The sequence below is a fragment of the Cantharellus anzutake genome (genome assembly GCF_015039405.1).
Source record: "Cantharellus anzutake strain C23 chromosome Unknown EI90scaffold_24, whole genome shotgun sequence".
Taxonomy (NCBI): domain Eukaryota; kingdom Fungi; phylum Basidiomycota; class Agaricomycetes; order Cantharellales; family Hydnaceae; genus Cantharellus; species Cantharellus anzutake.
The window spans coordinates 626,995-652,261 of NW_024066974.1; the positions used below are offsets into that span (position 1 = coordinate 626,995).

Consider the following 25,267-nt stretch of genomic DNA (forward strand, 5'->3'; position numbering starts at 1 on the left):
TGGCCATTACACTGGTAGTACATCCCATGATGCGGCAAATGAGACTCCCGCATGAAGGTCTATCTAATATAGAGGCTGGGTCCTGCCTAGCATGAAGGTATTTGGCGTCGACCACGACTGAGATGGTCGCCTCATTAAAGAGGATGATCCTGAGCTTTGGCTTGACACATTGGAAATCCAAACACCAGTCAGTTCAAGACTGAGCGCTCTGTTAGAGTTCAACGAGACCATAGCGTCTTCAAATACACTTGCACACCCAATGGCTTGGTAGGCTCCTTGGACGCCTGCAACGAGTTCTTTAATAAGGCCGTCAATATTAAACACTTGAAATCACATCCCATGACCAATCCATCACCGCGACGCTGCCGACACTCACCAGAGCTTGGTTCTTCTTTTCACAAGTATTTCATCTGTTAACTTCCCCACCTCTCCGTTCGAATGGATCACCGTTTTTTTCCCACCAGATACCATGCCTGCCGCGATGGTAACTGGATGGGGCCGGATCACCCAGATATTTGATAAGTCATTCTACAAGACAAGTTGTGGACATTGACTCACCAGGAAATAGCTTCCAATGGTGTTGTCACGGCGATGTAAATGTTATTACAGCAGTTTTAGCCACAGCAGTGTCACGATGTTGACCAAGGACAAAACGGATCGCGATCTTAAATCGACGCGCCTGCGCGCGACTTACTTTTCCCACGCACCGCGCTGTTTGCGGCAGTTCCCACCCACTCTCCCAACGTTGCAGTTGTGATTCGTGAATCAATCCGTGGTCCCCACGAGTGGGAATGCATTGTGCAACGCACCGTTCCAGTGTCTAGCCGAAATATGAGCACCTTTGCGTCTGCTAGGTGTGGCGCCCTAACTCGTCATTTCCCTCTACAAACTTGGCGCCGGGCATGGTTTTTCCCTCCTACAGGACTCCATCCTCTCCGCTGTGCCACCGGTACCCTACCTATGTGGCACGACTGGCTGCTCCTTCCCATCGCACATCCAGTGGACTTCGTAATGCGGCGATCGAGACTCCTGCATTGTGGTCTCGGGTTTTCATCACGCCAAGCGACGGTGATAAAGCGAGTTGCCTCAATTTACTTAATATCGCCAAGCGAATGTCTTTAAGAGAGGAAGATAACTATCTCCATTTGTTTTCATCCTTCATCCTGGGGGATTCCTGTATCCACGTTCCAGGAAGCTATTGGTCTTGCATCAGAGATATGTGGATATTCACGTCAACACAAGAACGCATGAACGATATTTTCCCACTTCCGGAATTGAAGAAGCTGAAGGTGTTTGGCGCGAACCACGGTTGGAATGGTCGTCTCTTACAAGAGGATGATCCTGTGGTTTCAGCTTGACACATTGAGTGCTCTGTCAGAGTTCAACGAGTCCATGACGTCTTCAATTCACACTTGCACACTCAATGGCCTGGGAGACGCCTTGGATGCCTGTAACGAATTCTTCAATAAGGTCATCAATATGAAACACTCAATCACATTGCATTACCAATTGCAGCCAGTTCTTTGTGACACTGCCAGAACTCACCAGTGCCGAGCTTGGTTCTTTGAGCGTCTATCTTGCTGTTCGCTTCGCATGGTCTTATGACCATCGTCTCTGCTGCCACAATCCTCGTTGCATGCACCAAAATGTTGCAATGACAGACAACTTGCGGGACCCTCAAGAGATTACTTGAGTTTATTGGATGTTTCTTCGTTTCATGTGACAGTGAAGGGGCAGAGACTATCGCACTTCTGTATCAGATATGATGGCACGTCGCTTAGAAACTCAACTGCGGTGACAGCGAACTGGATTGAACGCTTCTTGGCTTACCAACCCAACTTACGGGTAGATTATTACAACAGGCTTGTGTCAGATGCCCTTTGTGGGAGACTTCCTTCCCCGGCCGTTTCAGGCGCGCGTACCCATGCACTGGACGGTCTTAGTGTAGAAAGTCCGGAGGAATTGTACGAGGATTCTCCAGCGACAAAGGAAAGCTGAAGATGTTGAGCTATATGAGCAATATCAGATATTTGATGAGTAAAACAAGTGGCGGGCGAAAGGATGCATTGGCCTCACCAGGAAATAGCTTCTAATGGCGATGTCAATAGTATTAAAGCACAACTATGTCACGATGTTGACCGAGGACAAAACGAATCACGATCTTAAATCGACGCGCCCGCGCTTGTCGTGTTTTCCCCACGGACTCCCTGTGCAGCTCCAGGCACAATTGAACCACAATGTGTTAGTTCCCACCCTGTGTGCACCGAAAGCGTGTGGGGAGGGGAAAGTTTCGTTTGGTCCTAATCCTTGCGATCGGCTGTTGAAGGACCACTTCGCGTATCAGTATTGCGAAATTACGTCCGAGATTACAGGTCGGGCGAAAGACTGACGGCGGTCAACAGCCGTCAACGATTGAGATTCGAGTCAGATCTCGGATGACTCGGTAATTTGGTTGCAGCGAACAGGGTTACATCGGGCCAAGTAGTAGTATACAGACAAGGACTAGGCGAACAACAAGTGTATTACATAGCTGTCCCACTGCCAAGGACTAGCATAATGTAAGAATAGAACGGACACGACGAATAGAATCGATATATGGAAACAGAGTCGAAGCTGAGGTGGCGTCAACGGTAAGAGTCGTGGGACTGACACTTGCGCGACTCGATCCCACCTGAGTGGAACGCTTGTTTGGCATGCAAGCTGGTAGTCTGAGCTATGAGGGGTCAGGTGGACCAGAAGGCAACTATCTGAGACATTAAGGGACGGGCCGTACTTGCTGAACAGCAAGAGGCCAATAGTTGCTCAAGGGGCTTGTCGGACCAGCTCCAAGGAGCAATTTGGCGTTCAATTGCCTTCAAAATGTCAATATCCTTCCTCAACCAGTGGTACGGGGGACAATCAAAGAGAATCTTTGTGACCCGACGCTGAGTTCGAATCAACATGATCTTGAGCATCCTTACTCACTTGTATACACGTACACCCAAAAGCGTAGACGTCGCTCTGTGCGGTGGGAGGCAAATCTTCCTCAGAGAACCCTAATAATTCTGGTGCTAGGAATCGGGGTGTTCCTCCTTGGATAGAAGTTGTTTGTCCCGTCGGAAGGCCGTCAAGGATTCGAGATAATCCAAAATCACACAGCTGTGCATGTCCCGCGTCGTTGATTAGGATGTTGAGCTAGTCAATTCTCGTCAGGAGCGCTTGCCTGAGTACTTTCTCAGCCAGGGACGGACCGGTTTCAGATCTCCATGAATGATAATGGGATTGTGACTGTGGAGGTATAGCAGCCCCTGAGCTACGTCGAATACCTGTATTCATGCGCAGGGATCGACCAAACCACGAAGTCGGTTCTATACAAGTGCTCACCAGCATCTCACGATCTACCGCAGGATTCTGCTGTAGGTACATGACAACATTGCCGTTCGCACACCATTGCGACACTAGGGCAGTAGTAACTCCAAAATCTCCCTGCTCTATCGCATAACCAATAAATCCAACGATGTTAGGGTGCTCGAGATCTTTCCAAACCCTCATTTCTCTTCTTAGATGCTGGAAAAACAGTGACACGGCTCATGCATCACGACTTGAAGATGTAGATGGGCCTCACCTTCACAGCTTTCCTAGTGTGTTGGATTGCTGCCGAGAGCGTACTAATAGGCGGACGAAGCACTTTATAGCATACCTACGAGAAGTCATGAATTGGATTTACCGGGAACGATCACAACGACGTACAGGGATTAGATCGACTCCGGCGCGAGGCCTCCAGTAATTGCAAAACACTTCTGAGTACCCTCCTCTAGCAATGAGATTATGGTCCTTCTGTGGAAATTGGCCACTAAGATCCCGGACATCGAACTCCCGCCTAAGTTCCTCGATGAGGACAGATGCAGTGTCTACTTGTTGCACGGACACAAGATGCCAAGATGAGCTGGACGATTTGGGCTCAAAGATAACCGGTGAGAGGGTATGGGAATGGCGTGTTTGCACCAGCGAGTCCATAAGACTGTGCGAAGGAAAGGAAACTGGAGTTGGGTGGGTTGAAGTTGATCTTAACTCCGCTTCGGAGGGAACAGCGATAGGGTTCTTTGGGGATCTGGGTGGCATAGCAGGGGATATGAGAGTGCCATCGACACCAACGGCATCAGGCTGGATAGTTATTTTACCTGTCTGCTCCTTCGTTTCAGGGGGTTTGGGAGCTACCTCCGGCAACAGCGGCCCCTCCACAGAGATACCATCTTGAGCCCCAGGTGAAGTGGCAGCAGGCACTACTTCCTCATCAACCTCAATTGTCTTCAAACTCATGCGGTCCCCATCTTGTGTAAGGAATGGATCCGTCGGGTCGCCGCTGAGGAGTGGAGGCAATTGTGGAACCGAATCGAGGCGCGTGGTACGTGCGGCGAGGTCGGACCTGACTCGCTTGATCTGGTGTTCAACTCTTGTTGACTGAAAATCTTCAGCACGGTCGCGCGCGAACCGTCTCCATGGCCTCGACGTCCGAAACGTCGGGTGGTTCGCTAGTGTAGTGAGGTATTCAAGGAGAGCGTTCACGTTCCCATCAGAGCTAAGGTCAGTCAAGGGGTCGGGTTCTTCTTTAGTAGGGGTGATTGAGCCCAGGTCCTTATCCTTGTGACGCCCGAACCGACTCAAAGTCTGAAATGATTCCCGGCGCTTGGTGCGGATGGCCTCAGGAAGAGGGGGCAATGGTATGCTTGGGTATGCTTCGTGCAGCTGACCACGGTAAGAGGTCAACTGTGTGTCCCAACACAGGATTTTCCGGTAACACGTACTTTTGCGTGAAGATCACTGATTTCTTCCGTGGTGCGGGTGAGAGTAAAGTGATGAGTAGGAGCTATGAGCAATCCACAAAATTAGCATGCGTTCAAAATGCACATGAGACGTTTGCATACAACATACTTTTCACGTAAATGTTGAAAGAATAATCATCATTTCCGGCGACACGGACAATCCAGGAGCCATCGTCGGTTAACCTGACGGGTAAATCGATTGCCATATTTCTAATGGACTGGGCGCCGAAGCCACCGAGGCGGTTGGGAGAGCTCAACGCCCTTCTCCTCGAGGGATAGCCGGATCCAGCAGGCCAGCCAGTCCCGAAGAAGCCATCCTGAATTTCCCTGTAGTGGTCCGGAGTCCCAGTGTACAGACCTGGTCCCATATGATCCCAAAGACCGAAGTCCGTGGGTCTGACGGTCACAAGTCGATCTCCCCCACGGTCCGTGTAAGTCCGGGGAATCCCGATATTCAAGCATCCTCGGTGCTGCTTCATAGGATATTATGGAGTAGGTGATGCAATGACTATTTACTGGCATGCAAGAGACGCGATATAGCCAAGAGTAATTCCACTGCAGCTTGTTACACAATTGTGACTTTGCCACCCTGATTTGCCATGTTTCGCGTTGGGATTTTCGAAAACTTCCAAGCACTTCTACCTCCTCAACCTCCCCTGGCTCACCATGGATGTCCTATGTGGGAATACCCCACCAACCTGACAGGTTTAAATAATAAAAGCCACCGAGTTGCAAAGTGCAAGGGATGCGTGGTTTGGCATGCAAGCTAGGAGGTTGGAGGCAAGGATTCCGAGGGCATCTTAGTTGGAAGCATTACACAAAGACGCTCGGCAGAAGAACTACATGGTATGCATCAATTTGACTCAAGAAGTGCTCATCAGCATGGTGGCTAAACCCCATGTATTTCGCAGGGTGACGAGCCAGCTTTTTTACTGTGCCTTGAATATCAGGAGCTCCATGCTTCCGCAGAGGGGTGTGCTGAAGGACGGGCATATCACACTCACCAACAATCCATCATCAACTCACAGCCATGCTTCTCCCTCTGTAACGCTACTTGTCCCTCCAGCTCATATTCCCCACCATCAAAGCACCCCACCCACAACTCCCACACTTCTAAATGAAAAACAAGTAGCACTTGAACCCAGCCTTCAGAATTCCAAATCAGAACAAGGGATGGATCCTAACCACAGAGTTTGATCGACGACAGGAGGAATTGACTCAGTTGATGAAGGGTTGGTCAATGGATGCAGAATAAATTTTGCGTGGAGTCTATGGTAACACGTCGAGCGCTTGTAGCTAAATTGGTTATAACTCCGTCGGTTCAGACAGTCCCAAGTCCCCGCAACTACGAGTGATCTGTCAACTCGGTCTTTATGCACCGAATTTATTCGTCTATTCGTCTATTTGTGCAACACTGCCGGCGGGCCCTGGACTGGTGGAGACGAAGGAGAGCTTTGCATATTGTGTCATTACCAACAGACAGAGGCAGAGGGGTTGAGTGTGCGTACTCGAAGGACTCCTCCGAGTTTCCGTTTTTTTATATACCAAAGCAAGAGTAATCGGAGAGCGAGTGAGGTCTATCAGCGACGAGTGGTCGTTGGTACTTATGAAGTAAGTGTTCTATATTATTACGAAGTCATAGAGGCTGGAGTCCCGCCTAAGTAAGTGTGGGGATTTCGAGTGACAGCACCAATGACAGCGCTGCCTCCGCGAGGGATGGTTCCCTATCTGTTCGACCCCGCCTCATGCGTTATTGGGTTCAGCCGCCGAGCGCTTCCGGCAGCCGTACATGTGGTGCCAGCGGCCGCGACCCCGCTTTCGCCAAAGTTGGCGCCGAATCACGTGTTCTTGGGCGCTGAAGTTGAAATGCGGGGGTTGTTGTTTGAAACTCGCAACATCGTCAGCATCTTTTGAGCGTCGTCCTAGATAACGCCTGACCAGCTCTTAAAAGACGCTGCCTGGCCACGCCGATATCTCTCGACGCAGTTTGTTTTTCTTCGTTCCGTTTACTTACCGCATTAGGCAGTTGCTTCCTCGTCCATCACATAAGCCGTCTCGACCCCCTGAATTCAAACGCAAACCTCCCTCTCTTAACCTTCGTCATTTGTTTTTTTTTAAACTTTTTGTAACTTCAAATCCGCTTGCCACTTTCGGAACGGGAGATGGGTGTAACATTATCCAGTTTATGGACCTCTTTGAGCAGTCTTGCGTCTTGGGGGAAGAATCAGGACGTACGGATATTGATGCTCGGATTGGACTCGGCGGGAAAGACGACGATTCTGTATAGGCTACAGGTGCGTTGTTTTTCTTTTGGCTTCCTGCGCCCGGGGGCAAAAGGGGGAATGTTGATTCCCGCTGTTTTGTCGATGCCCTGGGCGGGTCCCGCTGTCGTGGTCCGGTAGATAGGAGAGGTGGTAGCGACTATACCGAGTGAGTTTGTGGCCACTGTTGACTTGCAGTTGAGTTCTTGTTTGTTGACACGTAGTTTCCTCGGGATATTAGCAATTGGGTTCAACGTCGAGACAGTTCAATTTAAGAACATCAAGTTTCAGGTGTGGGATCTTGGAGGTGAATCCTCGGTTATCTTCTATGGCCTTTCGTGATAAATGATGAGCTGACGTTGGTTTTGGTAGGTCAATCGAGTATTCGGTTTGTGAACTTCCCTCTTTGATTTTGCAAGATTTTTGATACGTGATTGCCAACCCTCTCAGGCCATACTGGCGGTGTTACTTTGCGAACACGAAAGCTATCATATACGTAATTGACAGCTCAGACCATGCCCGATTGCCGACGTCTCGGGCGGAGCTTCTCACTCTTCTGTCAGAAGAGGAGCTTAAAGGAGTACCATTGCTGATCTTTTCCAACAAGCAGGTATGATTCGTCGTTTTGTAACCATGATCCTAGTTCCCCTGTCAACTCTTGAATTAGGATATGGAGGGTGCCTTGACACCCGGAAAGATGAGTGACGCCCTTGGTTTGGATGGTGAGAAGGGGAGGGAATGGAGCATAAGGGGGAGCTGTGCGATAAAGGGAGATGGTCTGGAGGAGGGACTTGACTGGTATGTTTGGCGTTGCGGCAATTTGTCCTTTGTTCTAGATCTTTCACACTCCGGCGTCTTCTACAGGCTCGTCACTACCATCCAGAAGAAATGATCGGAAACTTTGTTACCCTTCGTGCATCTCCCCATAATATTCACTCTTTGCGGGTCTCACCATACAATCGTCGAAGCCCTTCTTGCATCGCATCGATATACGTCATCTTTTTTACCATCGGTGATATTTCATCCTCATGCTTACCGACCGCTCAACCACATCAACATGTACTTTTGATCCGTTTTTGGTTATGATGTTATCGAAGACAAGCGTCTCCTGTTTCATTGATGTTGGGCAACCGACAGATTGTTGCGGCCAGGACCACTCCGCCTATGTAGCTAATCGTCCTTCTAATTCTCCCTCAACCCTGAGACTTGGCGCCCTGTACGCTATTATCTCCAAGATTTTCATTGTGCCGAGCGTACCCATCAATCGTGGCACCGGCTGTGTCTTGAGTCTGCGGGCGCATCTCTTCCCATAAGGTCATCAAGGAAATTAATTTCTTCTAGCAAAAAAAAGATATTGATCACCGTATTTGACACAGAATAATTGTGGCCGTTACTGCGTGATTAGAACTTTTGATACGAGGCCCTGCGTTTATCTTGACACTGCGCGTACAGCTTGAGGAGGGATTGAACCGATGACATGGATTTGAGTCAGTTTGCGCGGGAACTTGGAATACTCCTGCACAACCGTCTAACTCAGGATTGCTTATGAGCGTGGGTGGAATGAGGGTGAGTGCACGGTTTGCGTCATACCCTCACGCTGACATCATGGGAAACACAGCCTACCAAGTTCTACATCGATGCTTGAGGATCACAGAGTGCTTATGCGAGTAAGACTAGGTGTATTACTTAGGAAGTCATAGAGCGCGCTCGCTTGGAGAAGGGGCATCACTCCGCGCTGCGACCCTGACGGAAAATATTCATTCAGCACAATTGCCCTAGATGCGAAGAGCTGAATGCAAAAAGTCGGGGGAATGATGAATGAATGCACCGCTTGATCGGGGAATTTTTGACAGACCGACTTGACCTTGAAGTTTTTCTTTTTTTTCCCCGCAATAACTTGCGAAATGTTTCGAAAAATGGTGAAACCAATATGCGCGGTGTGGCAGGAAGGTGTCTAAGTGCCTGGGTGGGTCGTTGTGACAAATACCCTTTTCGACGTTCTCGATCATGGGGAGGTTCGAGCTGGCTTGTCAAGTTTTGTGTCGTCGGTGTTCTTTCTAAACATTGGGTAATTGGCCGGTCGCTTTACGGTTGTCTTAGCAAACGTCAAGACCGTTGCCGCTTCTACATACACCGAACCCCGAACGCTATTACAACGCCTTGGCAATATTGTGAGTGAAAATCCCAGCCATCGATCACACTGTCATGACTGCGCCCCGTGCCCACGCACGGATTCATGGGGTCGATCATGACGTTGTTGGCTATATGAAATTACGTAGGGGCTTTGCACCAGCGAAGCTCGAGCGAGTTCATGTTGCCTGGAAATCTGAATGAAACCAATTGAGGCATTATTTACGGAATCTGCACACAGGTTTCACTGCCTTTTGGATTTCCTAATCGCCTTATGCATGCTTCTTTTGCGTTATTTTTTCCTTGATTGCGAGTAATTTGATTTCTCAAGGCCGTGTACGTTTGGAGGTCGCACGCAACAACCACCTCACAACTGCACCCAAGTAAAAACACTCACCCATCCAATTAGTCAGTCTCTTCGGGGCATAAGGAATGTTACAGATGCAGCGGCGTTTTGTTTGCGGTCCTGGGTACTTCATCTCTGGGTCATCAGTAATAAGTAATGGTACCTGAAAGTGTCGGCATTCTAATCCTGGCGAAGGCTACTAAACCAAGTCCGCATTGAATAAACTTTGCGGACATGTGACCTGTCGACAGTTTCTGTCATCAAAGCGGGAGCGATGACCTCCTGCCCGCTCGCTTCTTCGAGAGCCACTTTTGCTTATGAGATCTTCAAGTTGAGATCGATGCAATGTTCGTGAACGACTTGTACATGTAGTTCTCTTATCCTAGTTTAGCTTGAGCCCCAACCAACCAACCGTCGGTAACTTTGCTCGCACGGTATTCATGGCGGAAAACAAAAGGCTCGGGGTTAATGCGTGAAGGGAATGGAACTTCCAAGCGCTTGTTCCCTGAACTTCGGGGGATCACTCCGCTCTTGAGACCCATTGACCTCAGTTGCTTGGTCGACCCCTTTTCCTCGCTCGCGAAACATCGTGTTGGCATTGGCGTTTCCGCTTGGGTATCTTTTGGCTATCGTACTCAATCGCTTCTTTTTTTTTTTGTATTCCCGCGGTCGGCGACCACTCCTTTTCCCACTTCCCTGATTCTGTAAGAGAGGATATATACAAAGGGGTTTCGCAGTTTGCACAGGTAACCCTTTTGAACATTTTCGGAGGTAAGGGATCCGGGGAGTACCATTTTGGGATAACACCAGTGGCAAATTATCGGGGGCGCCGCATCGTTTATAATGTCACCTAGCCGTGCTCTGTGCTTCCTTCCCATTAGCCCCCCGTAATCGATCCAACGGTTTATACTCCTCCCACTCTTCCACCATCCCATTTCAGCATACAGTAGGAGTTGTTGGGTGACTCTATCCCACTAGTTGGACGAGCTTTGTTACCATGGCTTCTTGTTCGAGCCCAAAATACATCACATCCAGCGCCTTCCCCACCCCTGATTCCTGCTGCTACTTGCAGCGTGCTACCCAGTTCTTGAAACGTGCCCGGGAGGTTTTCCCTGACGATGGCCCAAAGGAGGAATCCTTCAGTCACTTTGGACAGCTTATGTTACCATTCCATGGCGCTATCATTCGCGAGCTGTCGAATCGAGAGAAAGGGAGATCATCCGAACCTGCACCAACTTCAGGTGGAGATCGACCGTGGGTACTTAGCTGCGTCAAACCTGAGGTATGTTCCCCAGCAACTGTCGCAGAAGGCCCGGTTAACCTGTATTGACGCAGGAGTACGAAGCAATGGCGTCCCTGCTGTCAAAACATGATCTTCTGGACGCTTTGCCTCAGTACCTCGAGGACGTTAGAAACACCATGATTGCGATGCAAAAATTCGAGCGGAAGATGCTCTCAGAGCCAAGACAATTGTTCAACCGTAGCCAGTTCATTCTCTGCCGATACCGTTATGGACAGCAGAGTCTTGAAGATGTGAGTGCTCTTCAGGGTCATATTGCGATTTGCAGCGATGTAAGAAGAGTGAAACCGTTTATGCTAATTCCACTTTTTTGGTTTTTCAAACAGACTCATTCGCAGCTGAAATCTCTCTTCCAGGATCGGGTCGACCTCCTGGGTGCTGTTGAAGAGGTACTTGGAATGTCGTGTGGAGGAGAATCCGCATCCGTTCCTTCTTCCCCACCATCGTTATCGCCAAGCAACGAGTCAGACAGCCCCCGTCCGGATCTGGCCGATCCTTCGGAAGCGTGAGGATGACCGGCGGCAAGGACGAGGATTGCTGTTGGAAAAGGACAGCCCGTTGATGGACCATTGACTTTCTCTCTCTCTCTCTCTCTCTCTCTCTCTTTTTTTTTTTTCTTTTTGCTTTGGGACTCCTCATCGTTTTCACCCTGGACCACGTCCACATCATCGCTTTGTTGCCTTGCATTGTACCATAGTGTCTGAGCATCTAGTTCCACATATACAGTTCCTGCTCTGTGCGATAAACTTCGGACTTGATCTCCCCCCCCCTCCAGAGTGATGTCATCGTTTGTTCGCTAACTGGAAAAAAAAAAAAAAAGCCCCTGGGCGAATTGCTTTTATCGAGAAGGGCGGATGTTGGTGTAAAATGAAATTAATTACATGCCCTTGATTGATTTGAGCACAGGGCTGCCCAACCCTGGAACAGATGACCATATGTGCCAGCCACCCGTCCATGTGGCTACCCGAGCGGAATTCATGTAAACACAGTCATTTACCAGTTAGATCCTGTCTATAATGAGTTGTTCACGGGAGCAGCGATATCACCATGCGCCCGCGGTCATATAAGGCAGGAATATGACGTGTTAATTCTTTTTTAAACACAAAAGCGTAGTGCGGGTGCATGGACCGTACGTCGTGTGAGGACTCCACTCTCACTGCCTCGGGCATGCTATGGAAATCCGTCGAGTGAGATAGGGGTCGGAGCTAGGGAGGGAAAAAAATAAATAAAAAAATAATCATAACCAACACAGATCAATCAAGCTCGCACCCAAATCCCACCAACTGACGTCAGAAGGAAGATCTAACAACAAGAAAGGAAAGCTTCAGGAACCCGCGTTAAGTAAGTAGTAGGGGGACTGGAGATTAATTATGTGAATGTTCAAGAGCCGGCAACTTAGAAAAAAAAAAAAATAATGAGTCGCGCGACCCGTTTAGGTTCTGACTTGGTCCGTCCGTCGTTAAAGCGCTATCCATTCTTTAGCCGGTCAGGGTTATCTGGTTGTTCTCTTGAGTCCTTCTTTGATGTCTTTGCATGGTGTGCGGGTGGCTCTGTATATTTTTCTTTTCTTTCTCTTCGGTCAACGAGGCCGGTCTGGCTGTTTTAGTTTTATGTCCTTTTAGCTGTCATTGTCTCCATATATTGCTAGTTGAGAACTACAAACTAACCCGAATTGAAGACAGACATCAGAATTAATGGCAGCGGGAGTTCGTTCCACGGAAACGGTCCAAACCGGAAAATACCGACGTAAACTTTACCTCCGCTTACTGAGTCGAGCCCGCCGCCTGTTACTCACACCTGCTTGATGTCGTCAACAAATTGAAAGCTGTCGGCGTATTTGGAAACAGCCAGCATACCAAAACAAACAGGGCGAGGGCTTTCCCCCCATTCATAGTTACCCACGGCAATTACCTTCTCTCTGACTCTCTCTCTCTCCATGCGGTCCAGCGCTTCCTTCTGATCTCATCATCGTGGGGTTACGAATGGGAGTCATTGATCTTGTGGTTTAGCTTCGGACCGAAGATTATTATGTAGCTCAGCGCTGTGAATATCAATACCCCGGATGTTCACAAAGTGCTGGCAGGACTTTTCTTCTCCCAAACGGCCCAACTGCCCGACGTGGAATCGGGTCATTACGTGCATTCGTGGGGCTTCACTCCCATCCACGCGCTTCTGCGCCAAGGAAACTGAATTTCTCATCTGATGCACTCCTCCAGCCTGGACGATTATCACAGGCCGTTTGATTTGACGCTTCTAAACTTTCGTATCCGCTTTCCATCTTTGCGTGCCTGGTGTCGATGGTCAAACGAATTGATGTATCTTGAGTTTGACGTTAAGTCTCAAGTATCGTGCCGCATGTGCCGCCCTACCGTAGTTACGCTGATGGACGATAGAGGCATTCCCTCATCCCTTCCCGCTTTATCCCACCCTTCCCACCCACAACATCCCGATATCCCATCACGAAGCCTCAATTTCAGCACGGACTAATCATGTTCTGGAACATGGCTCCTAGAGACGCTCTTCCCCAGTATCTTAACTGGGATGTAAAGTTTAACGAAAGATTTTCTCGGAACCAATTGCTCACCCGTACTAGTGGGTCCATTTCATGTCGACATTTCGGACAGTGGGTTCTTGAGGATGTGAGTGTCATCAGAGATCTAAGTGAACAAACCCACTCTCGGCCGGGCAACAGATTCATTCGTAAATCTATCTTATAGGATCGGGTCAATCTCGTGGATGTCGTGCGGAGGAGGATATGAGTCTATTCTTTCGCTTTGTCAAGCAACGAGCTCGTTCGGATCTGACTAGTCCTTCGGGGTGAGGATGAATTGCGAGGATTGCTGTTGGAAGGATAACCTGTTAGCGGACCATTCTTCATTTTTTTTTACTTACGGAACCATTCATTGTTACTGCCCTGCCATGGATTACGTCCGTACCATCCGTTTTGTTGCCTGGCACATTGTACCATAAATGGTTTAGTGCATATGTCCAAATCTTATTTTGTGACCAACTTCGGATCCTCCCCAGCGCGATGCTATCATCTGTTCACTAATCGGAAAAAACAACCCAGATGAATTGCTGGAGAACAAATGTTGATTTGCACTTGTGAAATAAATTTACATGTTGTTTCGATTTCGAGCGCGCACACATTCGGTTCGCATATAGTCATTTCCGTTAGGCCCTGTAATGAGTGGTTCATGGGAGCAGCGATGACGTGTTAGTGTAAAAAAACGTAGATCAAAATAAGGGGAAGGAAACACATATTACAGTTTGGGAAAAATAAATAATATATATATAAAAGAAACACAGATCAATCAGGTTCGCAACTAATCCCACCGGCTGACGTCAGAAGGAAGAAAGGAAGCCAAGGAATAGCCCAACTAGAGATTAGTATGTGGATGTTCAGACCGGTAACTTAAGAGTCGTGCGACCCTTGCACTGGACGAGAATCTGACCTCTAAGTACTGGGCAGTGTCCCAATAGTCTGATGACATCATTAGAATACTAATGCAGCGTAAGGGAAGCCTCAGTCGGTCAGCTGGAAACAGTACTGTATCAAGTCGGGCCGCACAGGTTGTCCGGCGCGGGAAAACTCATCCTCGGCCTGGAAAGCTATACGCCTGAAGAAGGTCGCAGATCCCGTAAAAGAAACCAATTGGGTGGCTCCCTCGCAAGATCAGTCAGCTGAATCACTTTACCCGTCTTCTCATTCTTTCCAAACGAGGAAAGGAAGATTTGTCTCCCGGTTACATAAAGAAAGCTGGAATAGCCGGTTTGCAAGGGGGATGTCGCAAGAGGCTCAAGCAGCGACTATACAATAGCTTTATCGTTATACCGGGATTTCACCCAGACAAGTGCCTCAATGACCCAATCATCAAGGAGAAATGCCCGTTATTGGCTCAGTGCTACATGAGTCCCCCGATCAGTCGTCCAAAGCGGATGTGTCCATATCGCTATCGAGCTGGGATGTTGCGCATCGTAAAATCGTCGACCATGTAGTATGGTCAACGGGGCATGCTCCCTTGCGGTTTGACTGAGCTTTTTTTCCTGTTCAGCTAGGTTCTGGCTTACCAATAAGTCAGAATGGGCCTCCACAGGTGGCATCCCTCTGGGTAATGGAGTTCCACAAGAAGAAAATGGAAGCGCCTTGTGAACGAGGTTCACTCAGGCTTCACCCTTGTAGAAAACTGTCTTGACAGTCTAACAGTCAGGGAGGAATTCCCGTGATAGGGTCACCACGGCGTTGGAAGGTCCCCATTGGTCAGTCAACGATGTGTGACGCGGATGTGTCCATTATGGTACCACTCTGAATTGGAGGCACTGAGATTGTCGAGTGGCCCGACGAAGGCACTTATCTACCACTTCGATGGAGGCTGGCAACCTGCCTAGATGGGAAGGCTACGATGAGTTGCATGCTGGTGAGCTTGGTGAACGCGGGACGTCATGTTTGTTTTGACGAAGTGCCTTTTGCAGATCCTCAGATGTAGTAGGCATCAGATATTGCGTCTCGAAATCACTTTAAGACACCTTCGTGATGTTGTGTCAAACAGCTTTTTCCCACGCCCATTGCCCAGTTTGGTCATTATTAATGAGTTCATCGAGCATGTTTCGCACGTGTTCATTTGCTCCTTTTCTTGTGTAATTTAATTCCGACTTCACAGCCTGTAACTACCTCGTGGACCGCAAACTGTCGCGACTGCGCGCGAGAACAAAGAGCTTGTAAGGCTGTCCAGCTAGCCTTTATGTCTACTGTAGATAGGCCTCTGGTGCTCCACATAAGCGCTTTGAGCCCCGATGAGTACGGTCTATTTACATCTGTTTTGCGTGAACTTGCTGGCCCTGGGCAAGACGACGATTCTTGGGATCGCCCTGTAGACGTTATGGAGGCTCGAGGGTGGATAAGGGGTCGTTATGGACTTGACGCTGCTCTTGTAGACAAGGTATGTTGTGAACGATTGGTTGTTGTCCAAGTGACGGCATGGATGCTTATTGTCTGAAGTGCTTGCGCTAATCCCCTGCTTTGTTCTGAGCAGATACTGAGATATTTCCCGATTACTCCTGAAATGTCGGACACGCTCTCCGCCGGTCAATTCTTTGCTGTGATGCGACTGGTGGCACACGCACAATCAGGAAGAGACCCCGCCAAGACCCTTGTCTTTGTGCAAGGTGAAGTACAGATACTTCCATTATACATATTATTAATTCCCTCAATACTTGCGGTTTCCAGCGAGCGTACCCCCTCCACTTGAGGGACACTCCTCAGGCGCCCCAAGGAAACATAGTTTCAATGCGCAAAAATTCTCACCATCAAAACCCACCCACACCCCAGCCCAACCCCCTCCCGTCAGGTCGAGAGGCCCATCGGATGCCACCATTCACCCTAATGAAGGGAAACCCCCAAATCAGCCTAAGAATGGGAATCCTTTCAGGCGATCGGCTTCGGTTGCCTCCGCACCCTCCGCCTCAACAATCATACCTCCTACTCCCGATGAACCACTACCGGCACCACCCATGCATCCGCTTTCGCGGTTATCAGCTGCAGCCATCGAGACGATGAGTGTATCGCGGTCAGACCCATCTGAAGCTAATCATGCCACCCAATTTGGACAACGGCACACAGTGGGTACTAAAGCATCCGCGTCATCACCTTACAATATCCCTCCCATCCCACCTCTTCCTCCTCGCAAGCCGCCAAACCTTCCTCCACGTACTTCTGGTGACTCGTTATTTGTCGTGAGCCCTTCACTTCCGCCTCGTCCACCCAAAGTATCCCCGAAGCCCCAAAATCTCGCTGCGCCGCCTATCGCAACTTCACAGCTTATGAAGGAGTCGTTAAAAGCGGCGAAAGGCGGCCAGATACAGAAAGCTAACGAAGCACTGTTGGGGAAAACACTAAATTTGGAAGTTATTGGAAGGAGCAGTGCGAAAGAGTCTGCAGGCAGCATTTCACCCTTTGCTTCCGCCTTGGCTTCATCCTCGTCTTCGTCAACGAATGTTCCATTCAAAGGGGTTTTGCGGAGGAGTCCTTCACCTCCAGCGAAGAGGAGAACGGTGCCTACGCCACCTGAATCTGTGACCTCATTTGAGAACATTGCAGTCGCACGCGTGTCAAATGCACGATCCCCGCCGAATGGGCTTGAAATCAAGAATGGGGCTACATCCTCGAAATCAAGCTCTCCGCATTCAAGCTTGTCTGTATCGCCGAGTCGCCGCGTTCATCTATTGCCTCCTCTGTATCAGTATTCTTCTGCCGACCCAGATCCCACGAATGAACCAAGCACAGACGTGGACGTCCCCATTTCCCATACGAATAAAATGTCACCAACGTTGGTGGGACGTTCCAAATCATTACATGGCACTCCATCACCCAAAACTCCTCTTCCGCCTCCTCCTCGCCGCCGTCCAGAGAGTGTGCAAGTACTGGGCGTGGGAACAAGTCCGTTCTCTGCCGCTCCGTCAAATATAGCCTCTCCCGTGCCGACATCAATCACTCGACGTGCATCGCTTCAATCACACTCTCCATCCTCACGAGCACCCATTTCGCAGTCACCTCCTTTACCTCCATCCCAACCAGCTGATGCCTTCCAAAGCTTGTACGAGAGTGTCAGAAAGAAGACAGATCCGATACAGCACTCTATTACTGATGGATTCGATATCGTGCGAAAGAAAGCGGAGAGTAAGCTAGTTCCTGGAGGGTTTATGCGTCGAGGAGCGGGAACGGAAGGTAGGGGATTATTTGATGACCCGGAGAGTGATGCGCAGGAAAGTAGCGCAGATGAGCGAACCAGGAGTCTGAGCGTAGATAGTTTAAGTATTGACCAGCCCAGCATGGACGATGACGAATGGGGGGAGCGGGGGAGTGGTAGGGAGCAGAATGCTACGGCTAATGGTTGGAGGAGATTATAGGGTTCATCTTGGATTGGGCATGGACGGCTGTACCTATGATCGCTCCTGGATCTGTATTTTTTTTACCTCTATTCTCACATTTTTCGGACCTTTGCATCATAATGGCCCCCCTTTGCTACATCATGACAGCTGTATTAGAAATGTAGCCTAGCGATGTTCTCGCTCAGTCCGCTATGCGTAAACTACAGTATATAAGATATATTAAAGTAATTACCTAGCGATGTTCTCGCTGATATGCATAAATAAATGAGTAGACGATAAAGGACACAATAAAAGGAAGGGAAAACCTCTGACTCACCTCAGTCCGCTATATACTTATGCGTGAACTGATGAGAAGCTGAGTGGTCAAAAATTGGTGTTTTATAGTCGAATGTTTGGCAGCGGGTATTCCAAAAAAGGAAACAAGAGTAGATCATGAGACTCAACATCAACAAACGTGAGTTGGCCTCAGCGTACGCTGTGATCTAATAAGCTGTCTGGCTGTGGTCAGAGCCTGGCTTATCCTGCTTGCGACCACCACGCAGTCAGTGGCGATGTGGGCTCCCAATCGAGGAGGGTGGGAATATATGGGGCGCTTCAACTGATGCTATTATTTGAGGGGTTCTTAGGCATCTCCAAAGAGAGAGGCTTGTCACCTGCCCAGGTGTTTCCATCAGACGGCACATAATAATGCCATCTTTTATGCACGGAGAATGAGATTTCCTGGACTGAAATAGATGACCCGAGATCTCCTTTTTCACATTGGGGCTCGACATTCCGGTTGACCACTTTGTTCCAGGTAAGTTTGGCCATGTCCAAAGGCTTATGGCCTTATTTATCTCTTGCAGTTATGTCACTTTGTGGCATCGTGCTTTCCAACACATCTTCTATATTGGTCTCCACTGTTGAATCATTCCCCAAAAGCAGCAAACATCATGTTGCACGGGTTGGACTCATACCGGTAATGTCTCCTAAATGGACGCCCGAGGAACTTTCGCACGACATCATTCTATCATTCTTGGCTTAGTCTGTTCACGCCCGACGAACGAGCAGAGTCAACTGCACCTTCTACATTTCGATCGAATGATTCCGGCATGGATTCCTCGGACCCAATGTATGGTGCCCGGCTAAAAGAGAAATTATCCCCGAACACAGTCTCCTGTGGTAATTCTTGCCTGTCCCCGCTCATTATCTCTTCAGTGGCCCTGCCAACAATAAACAGACTATGTAACGGCGGAAAAATGAAGACCAAGGCCGGTTCATTCCCCATCGCCTAAGCCTAATGTTTCAGCAGTTAAAAGGGTGTCTTCACGTAGGTTCCAGCAGTCGATTTCTTAGCAAACTACCAAGAAATATGGTTATACTGCACGCAAGTGCGCATTATGGAATTGGATGCCACCTCTCCGATTTCATATAAAAGGATCGGGAATCAATGAAGACTTTCCATACGAAGCAAACTCAAGCTTCATGCAGCTGCTTTTTAAAGAACACGAGGATGTCACCAGGTATGACGAATTTGTTTACTGTTTATTGTTTGTGCCGAAGCGCTCAGCCTAATGCCGCGTCCGGATGCATTTTGCGGGAGGCCAAAACAGACGGGTTATCGCATACCCTTCTGCTCCGTTTGCACCCTATCTGGTCTATCGCATTTGACAGGTTCCTCGATGAGCTTGAGTCCGGTGGTCGACAAACATGCCAAATCTCTATCAGCGCGTTATGCCAGCGACTCCGAAGCGCCCGCACTTTGTCTCCCATCTACCCCGCGACGAAACCCCGCGCTTTCAATAGCTAGCCTCATTACTCGTACTCGCTCCTCGAGCATTGATTCTCTCCCTGCCCTTTCTTCACCTACATCTTCATACTCTTTGTATCCTTCCTCTCCTCTATCCCTCACTCCCCCTGATTCTCCAGTCAGCCTCAGCTTCCTTCCTTTCTCGCGAAAACCTGTTCTGCAGCCTAAAGCTGACGAAGGACTGTTCCTGCTGTTGGCTGCTGTAGAATCGGTCGAGCCTGTATCTGTTTCCTGTGGCTCTGACGTCGGCCCATGTGACGTCCCGTCCGTTCGCACTCCCCCCGTCGCCGAGTCCGATCCTATAGTCAAGATTGAAGACGAGCTGGAGACGGATATTACATTTGATTCGTAAGCTTCCTTTGACCCGTCGTGTATGGCTGATGATGACCTGCCGCCTCCAACTTTCACTAAGAGATGTGTTTGATAACGAAACACCCGTGATCAGTTCAGCGCATGATAACTCCAAGGACTCGGCTCTGGCATATTCGCCCAGCCACAACACCGGGCTGTCGAGATCAACAGTATCCCAGAGCCATTACGGCGAGGGGTCCTCACAAATTCTTCCCGATGCGTCTTTACCTGAGGACAACGATCAGATCAACACCTCACTCCCTGCAAACGGGCATGATCCGCTTCTGGTTCTGGATCCGTCCGAGAACGTGCTACACTCCCAGTCTGAGGCTGATCTTATCCATTTGCGATCTCCAACCACCGAATGTACGCCGGAAAGTGAAACGCGGATGAGCGCAGGGGCTGTCGAGATTGAAGTTGTAGTAGAAGACCCAAAGCCACGAGATGCCGAATCAACGTCTGCTCCCTATCCACCTCCAGTATCAAACCAAATTGAGGAACCAAACGACCCCTCTCCATGTTCTTTATCTCCGCACCAAGCTGATCACTCGCGTTCCGATTCACTCCCTGATCCACCATTACTGAGATCCAATGCGATCCGAGGTAATTCCATCCCTTCACTCCCCACACCAAACCTGGTCGAGGTTCCGACAACATCAGTATCTGACCGCGCAAGAAAACGGAAACGCCGTACATCAGATCCTGAGATCATCGATATCACTTCCGATCATGCCAGTGTACTATCGCCTTCGGTAACCGATGACGATGATGCAGTCAACGGGCCACGTTCTACTGTCAGGCGACCTCGGAAGGGAGGTCGGAAGCGGAACAACGTACTGCCTCTGGCTTCTCTTACAGCTGATAGTAACACGGAGGGTACGCCCTCGTACGAAGGAGATCCTTGTGAAGGTGTCGATATGTGTGCATTACTTATCGATGCTCTGGTCTTTGGGAGAGTAGCTTTCCAGAGTGCCTCAGAGCTCGTGAGGTGTGTGTTGCGAGACCAACCGCATTTGCTTGAGCGACAAGATGGCCTGAAGTGGCTTGAGATGGCGCGGAAGGTCCTTGTGGAGAACGCATGTTTTGGGCGGATCGCGCGGCGAGGGAAGGATGCAGATGGGAACAAACTCGAGGATACTTGGTATTATGAGCCATCGATGGATCCCGACCATGCGCGCGCAGAAACCCTATCTGAGGTGGCGCCCTCCACGAAGAGGCGTAAGGCCAAAATGGGTGATCGCACGTATTTTTACGCACCGATCGATATGAATCGATGGGTTGTGGCTGCTGAGCTCGGCGATGATGCCTAGCTCTCAGTGTTCATGGGGGTGATGCAATAGGTTCATGGGCCACCCCCCTCACTCCACGCTGAATCTTAATCAAACAATCCCTATATTCTCTCCCTGATCCAATTATTCTATTGTCGATTCTTCGCTTTTTGCCTTGTTGCTTTCCTTGTGCAACTCAATTACAGTTGAGTCTTAGTCGTTGATTCCTTCGTCTTCACCGATGTTTGTGATTTTATTTGATAGCTTTATCTCCCTGATGAACATTCTTTCACCTTGACGAAATAAATTATTCCTGTTCGCTACGATTATTGGCAGTCCTGCCCTACATATTTTCGGGATCCGTTCAAGAGGTCCTCTCAAATTGCAAATAACCGGGTCCTCGAGATCCTTGTCACTTTCAACAAGACTTCTATCATCCCCAAGGGCCAAAGGTCCCTCCGCCTGAATACCTTCCAAACTCAGCTCAACCTACGTAAATTACATGGCTTTCACCTTGCAGCTTCCTCAGAGCACTTACACTATTCGGTGTTCTAACTCGCAGTGATGTCGTCATTCTTCAATGCATCATCGCTTCCTTCGTCGCTCGAGCTCCCCCCCCCCCCCCCGTTTCCAGGTCTCCCCACAGGGGAAAAGCACACCATGGACTATATACCTTCTTTGTTCACTTGTAACCTGTAGATTCGAAGACCCAAATAATAAACAATCCCAAACCCCCAGAGTAGTGGGCACTTAGGTGATCAATGTCCACCAGTTAGTGATCCAAGGTAATTCAGCGGTCAAGAAGATGGCCACATATCTACAAAGTACTAGTACAGCGTATCGCACCAAAGGCTCGCACTGTCAAGGATCCCCGAGGCTGAAAAGCCTCAGGTGGTGTATGTCGACAATGACATGTATATCCGTACCCCTAGTACAGGGAGTCCTGGAGTACAGGGCAGCCATTTGGCTACCGATGCCGGCAGCGCCTGCGGGAAAGCTGTCACGTGTCATCCGGCGTTCTGGTAAAAACACTCCCCGGGAAACTCTAAGTGGTCTGCATTTTTAGAGTTCTCCTGCTATGTCTCTCCCCGCACTCATTAGCGGGGCTGATTGTGGTCCCGGGAACCCCTTGCAAGGGCTATCGAAGCAGTTTGACAGAGATCGGAGCATTCAACAAGTGAGTGTCCCTTCAGGGGCTATCATTTTTTTGGTTGGGAAGCCTAGGACACTTGCTAAGGTATGACTACTGCTTGGATAGGATCACTTTGCGAGCAGCAGTCGAGCAGGACCATCTAGACAGGTGTGTGTCACCTGCGGTGCTCACGGATCATTTCCGAATACCCACTTCAACTCGCCCAGACGTTCCGAACCCAACATACTGAATCATCGCAATCTGCAGCTCTCGCACATGATGCTAACCAGTTTTTCTCGCGGCAAACGACCATACCGTCTGCAATGTCCACACCTTTCGATTTATCATCTTTAAGTCATGCACTACCCAATGAAATCTCAAGTTCCGGTTCTGTGCCGCATTTTAGACCCCAAGGTGCCCGTACACCTGTACCAGCATGGGCGTTAGATTTTACGACGAGCCCGACGTCATCTACGCCAATCCACCAATCCGGTGAGTTCAGACTTACAAAAAGCATGGGTCCTGGATTGATCTCGAATGAAGCTTGGAAAGCTGAGTTTGGGACAGCGTTTGAACAGACTGGTCCATCATCCGCTGGATTAAACCAAGCAGATCAAGTGGCACACGCTCTGCCTCCATTGGCAAGAATGGGTATGCAACCACAGTACATGGGTGTGTCGCAAGCCCTGTCTTTTTCATTGAGGAAGACTTAATCTTAATCTCCGTCAATTTGTTTCATGTATGCGATCATTAGGTCATAGTTCCATGCATCGTCAAATGATAGCGACGAGTTCCCCACTTCTACAACAACAAACACACACAACGGAAACCGACTGGGCGACGCATTTTGCTAGCATAGAAGAGGAAACCCTTCCGGCTCCAATTCATGCACCGGCGGAGTCCCAAGCTCAAGCTACAATTGATGATTCCCAACAAGCTGCTGTTGAGGCAGATGACCTCGCAGGCGTTGCTGGCCTCTTGATTGATTCGATGAAGAACGAAACAAATCCTAGATTCAAACAGAGTCAATTCATGGGCCTTATGCATCGAATACGCGGACGAGAAGTTATCGTTGAAGGAAACGACATGGTCGAGAAGGACACCCGCACTTCGTACCTAGGTGAAAATGGGAGCTCGGGTTGGGCAGATGAATTTTCGGGTTCGACGACAACACCTCTATCCTCCGCGTCCGTATCGGGGCAGAAGCAAGAGCCGTGGCGTCAAACGACAAAGGCAAAGGGAGAGGGATTCAAGAAGGTAGTCCTGTCCTCGTCGGCTCTGCACCCCCGCTCCACGCTTATGCTCCGACAACGCTTACCCAACCGCAACATTACAGCTCCCCAATGAATGAGTACGATACGAAGAATCCGTTAGGTGAATACTATCGTATGGCCATGCAACTTGATCAGCGTCGTCATCAGCATGTAGATTCATTATCTCAAGAATCCATCTCGCTAAGCAAGGAAGAGCCTGAATCACCAGTCATGTTAGGCAGAGATTATCTGCTACGCGACCAATCTACAAATGGATCTCATATTATGGAAGAGTGGGGGAGGCTGCAGGCCAGTTGGGATGAATTGGACACGACAGCTTCGGGACTGGTGTACAATGGTGAACAGCAACTGTCGGGAAGTGAAGATCAGACGAAGTACGTCTTCCAGACGACCAATCCGTATTTGCAGACAACGAGAAATCATATGATGCACACGGGTCAGGAGCTACCACACCAGGTAGGCACATTCTCTATGGTTAAACGAGTGAGTTCTGAGTTCATCCCCCGGTTCACGGCTACGTACCGCCCCCGGAACTTCACAGAGTGTCCTTCAAACTGAGGCAGCCGTACAACAAGAACCACACAATGCGGAACGCTGGTTTGAGCTGGGCGTCAAGCAACAAGAAAATGAACGTGAAGAACAAGCCATCCAAGCACTCCACCAAGCTGTTCACATAGATCCAAAACATCTTCCATCATTGCTCGCACTAGCCGTTTCGCACACGAATGAGAATGATCGTGAAGCCTCCCTTGATGCGATTCAGCATTGGATCGATGCAAATGATGCATATGCCGAGGTGGTTAGCGGGTGGAGGAAATTGAATGATTTGTCAATTGAGAAGAATGCGGGTAGCGGTAGGGGATCATTGAAGGAGAGGCAGAAAGAACTCTTGGAGTGTTTGATGATGATGGCGAGGATGTCCCCTGATGGTCAAATCGATCCTGATGTGCAGATTGCGTTGGGTGTATTGCTGAATACGAGCGAGGTTGGGGAGGGATCCTTTTTGATCAACGAGGCTACCAAATACTGACAGACTTTCCCTTCACCTTAGGAATACTCAAAGGCACAGGATTGTTTCCAAGCCGCGCTTACCGTACGGCCCAACGATTGGCTATTATACAATAGGGTCGGTGCTACCCTTGCCAATAGCGGACGCCCTGCTGAGGCTGTAGGATATTACTTCCGAGCCCTGGAACTGAATCCATCTTACATCCGAGCAAGGCAGGTCCTTAGTTCAATGCATGTATGCAGAGCTGAGGAATAATTGCTCGTCTCCATTTAATAGATTCAACCTCGGCATTTCTTGCATCAATCTAAGGGTAAGTCTCCATCATGTGTCAATACACAGTATTCATTTTCCCGCATAGATGTTTGATGAAGCAGCCCGGCATATTCTAGACGCATTGGTTCTCCAGGAACAAGACGATTCTCCGGAAAAGGGGGTTGAGCATGGGCTCCCAAATTCGACGCTGTGGGAATCTCTTCAAACAGCATGTATCCACCTCCAACGGAATGATCTTATTGAGCTTTGTGAACGCAAGGACCTTAACGGTACTAGACTTTATCCGTGTACCCCGTACCTAATACTGATGGTAACCGTTTTCTTCAACAGGCTTCCGTGAGGCGTTCACCGCCTCAAAGAGTGGCCAAGAACTGCAGGATTTTGAGACGCCTTTCCCAGGATAAACTATCTCCTTGGCACTTCTGTCGCCGTGCTTGATCCATG

General features: G+C 49.2%; 7 protein-coding genes across 7 annotated transcripts; 6 read left to right on the forward strand and 1 right to left on the reverse strand.

Moving 5' to 3' along the window:
- Positions 1 to 734: 734 nt before the first annotated feature.
- Positions 735 to 1,125, forward strand: EI90DRAFT_3058548 (uncharacterized protein; the record flags this gene model as incomplete). The annotated part of the gene is made up of 1 exon (XM_039060370.1): positions 735 to 1,125. Exon 1 carries the CDS (start codon positions 832 to 834, stop codon positions 1,120 to 1,122), a length of 291 nt encoding a protein of 96 aa, XP_038915922.1. The 5' UTR covers positions 735 to 831.
- A 1,260-nt stretch (positions 1,126 to 2,385) lies between these two features.
- Positions 2,386 to 5,008, reverse strand: EI90DRAFT_3058551 (kinase-like domain-containing protein; the record flags this gene model as incomplete). Its single annotated transcript, XM_039060371.1, has 9 exons — positions 2,386 to 2,441; positions 2,470 to 2,909; positions 2,965 to 3,174; positions 3,231 to 3,305; positions 3,364 to 3,546; positions 3,605 to 3,679; positions 3,730 to 4,725; positions 4,785 to 4,846; positions 4,912 to 5,008. 8 exons carry the CDS (start codon positions 5,006 to 5,008, stop codon positions 2,724 to 2,726), a joined length of 1,884 nt encoding a protein of 627 aa, XP_038915923.1. The 3' UTR covers positions 2,386 to 2,441; positions 2,470 to 2,723.
- A 1,969-nt stretch (positions 5,009 to 6,977) lies between these two features.
- On the forward strand, positions 6,978 to 8,162 carry EI90DRAFT_3058558 (small monomeric GTPase). Its single transcript, XM_039060372.1, has 7 exons — positions 6,978 to 7,096; positions 7,205 to 7,232; positions 7,305 to 7,370; positions 7,436 to 7,451; positions 7,514 to 7,673; positions 7,731 to 7,861; positions 7,928 to 8,162. Exons 1-7 carry the CDS (start codon positions 7,046 to 7,048, stop codon positions 7,953 to 7,955), a joined length of 480 nt encoding a protein of 159 aa, XP_038915924.1. The 5' UTR covers positions 6,978 to 7,045; the 3' UTR covers positions 7,956 to 8,162.
- A 1,964-nt stretch (positions 8,163 to 10,126) lies between these two features.
- Positions 10,127 to 11,581, forward strand: EI90DRAFT_3058563 (uncharacterized protein). Its single transcript, XM_039060373.1, is given in 4 exon segments — positions 10,127 to 10,821; positions 10,875 to 11,072; positions 11,166 to 11,435; positions 11,450 to 11,581. The coding sequence occupies 3 exon segments, from the start codon at positions 10,537 to 10,539 to the stop codon at positions 11,346 to 11,348; spliced, it is 666 nt and encodes a 221-aa protein (XP_038915925.1). The 5' UTR covers positions 10,127 to 10,536; the 3' UTR covers positions 11,349 to 11,435; positions 11,450 to 11,581.
- A 3,896-nt stretch (positions 11,582 to 15,477) lies between these two features.
- EI90DRAFT_3154752 (uncharacterized protein) lies at positions 15,478 to 17,920 on the forward strand. The gene is made up of 3 exons (XM_039065948.1): positions 15,478 to 15,779; positions 15,873 to 16,005; positions 16,067 to 17,920. The coding sequence occupies exons 1-3, from the start codon at positions 15,582 to 15,584 to the stop codon at positions 17,743 to 17,745; spliced, it is 2,010 nt and encodes a 669-aa protein (XP_038915926.1). The 5' UTR covers positions 15,478 to 15,581; the 3' UTR covers positions 17,746 to 17,920.
- Positions 17,921 to 19,388: 1,468 nt separating this feature from the next.
- EI90DRAFT_3016543 (uncharacterized protein) lies at positions 19,389 to 21,177 on the forward strand (the record flags this gene model as incomplete). The annotated part of the gene is made up of 2 exons (XM_039057004.1): positions 19,389 to 19,864; positions 19,962 to 21,177. The coding sequence occupies 2 exons, from the start codon at positions 19,389 to 19,391 to the stop codon at positions 21,175 to 21,177; spliced, it is 1,692 nt and encodes a 563-aa protein (XP_038915927.1).
- Positions 21,178 to 22,213: 1,036 nt separating this feature from the next.
- EI90DRAFT_2920834 (uncharacterized protein) lies at positions 22,214 to 25,163 on the forward strand (the record flags this gene model as incomplete). Its single annotated transcript, XM_039054758.1, has 9 exons — positions 22,214 to 22,312; positions 22,394 to 22,435; positions 22,495 to 22,931; positions 23,059 to 23,387; positions 23,480 to 23,997; positions 24,083 to 24,526; positions 24,593 to 24,766; positions 24,795 to 24,860; positions 24,909 to 25,163. The coding sequence occupies 9 exons, from the start codon at positions 22,214 to 22,216 to the stop codon at positions 25,161 to 25,163; spliced, it is 2,364 nt and encodes a 787-aa protein (XP_038915928.1).
- Positions 25,164 to 25,267: the final 104 nt, after the last annotated feature.

Bases quoted from the DNA above. Each gene is read 5' to 3' on its own strand.
- EI90DRAFT_3058558 (XM_039060372.1), top strand. From the start codon at position 7,046: ATGCTCGGATTGGACTCGGCGGGAAAGACGACGATTCTGTATAGGCTA. The intron at 7,674-7,730 runs GTATGATTCGTC...CTCTTGAATTAG, and splicing joins TGATCTTTTCCAACAAGCAG to GATATGGAGGGTGCCTTGAC. The intron at 7,862-7,927 runs GTATGTTTGGCG...CGTCTTCTACAG, and splicing joins CTGGAGGAGGGACTTGACTG to GCTCGTCACTACCATCCAGA.
- EI90DRAFT_3058563 (XM_039060373.1), top strand. From the start codon at position 10,537: ATGGCTTCTTGTTCGAGCCCAAAATACATCACATCCAGCGCCTTCCCC. The intron at 10,822-10,874 runs GTATGTTCCCCA...GTATTGACGCAG, and splicing joins TTAGCTGCGTCAAACCTGAG to GAGTACGAAGCAATGGCGTC. The intron at 11,073-11,165 runs GTGAGTGCTCTT...TTTTTCAAACAG, and splicing joins GACAGCAGAGTCTTGAAGAT to ACTCATTCGCAGCTGAAATC.
- EI90DRAFT_3154752 (XM_039065948.1), top strand. From the start codon at position 15,582: ATGTCTACTGTAGATAGGCCTCTGGTGCTCCACATAAGCGCTTTGAGC. The intron at 15,780-15,872 runs GTATGTTGTGAA...TGTTCTGAGCAG, and splicing joins ACGCTGCTCTTGTAGACAAG to ATACTGAGATATTTCCCGAT. The intron at 16,006-16,066 runs GTGAAGTACAGA...TGCGGTTTCCAG, and splicing joins GACCCTTGTCTTTGTGCAAG to CGAGCGTACCCCCTCCACTT.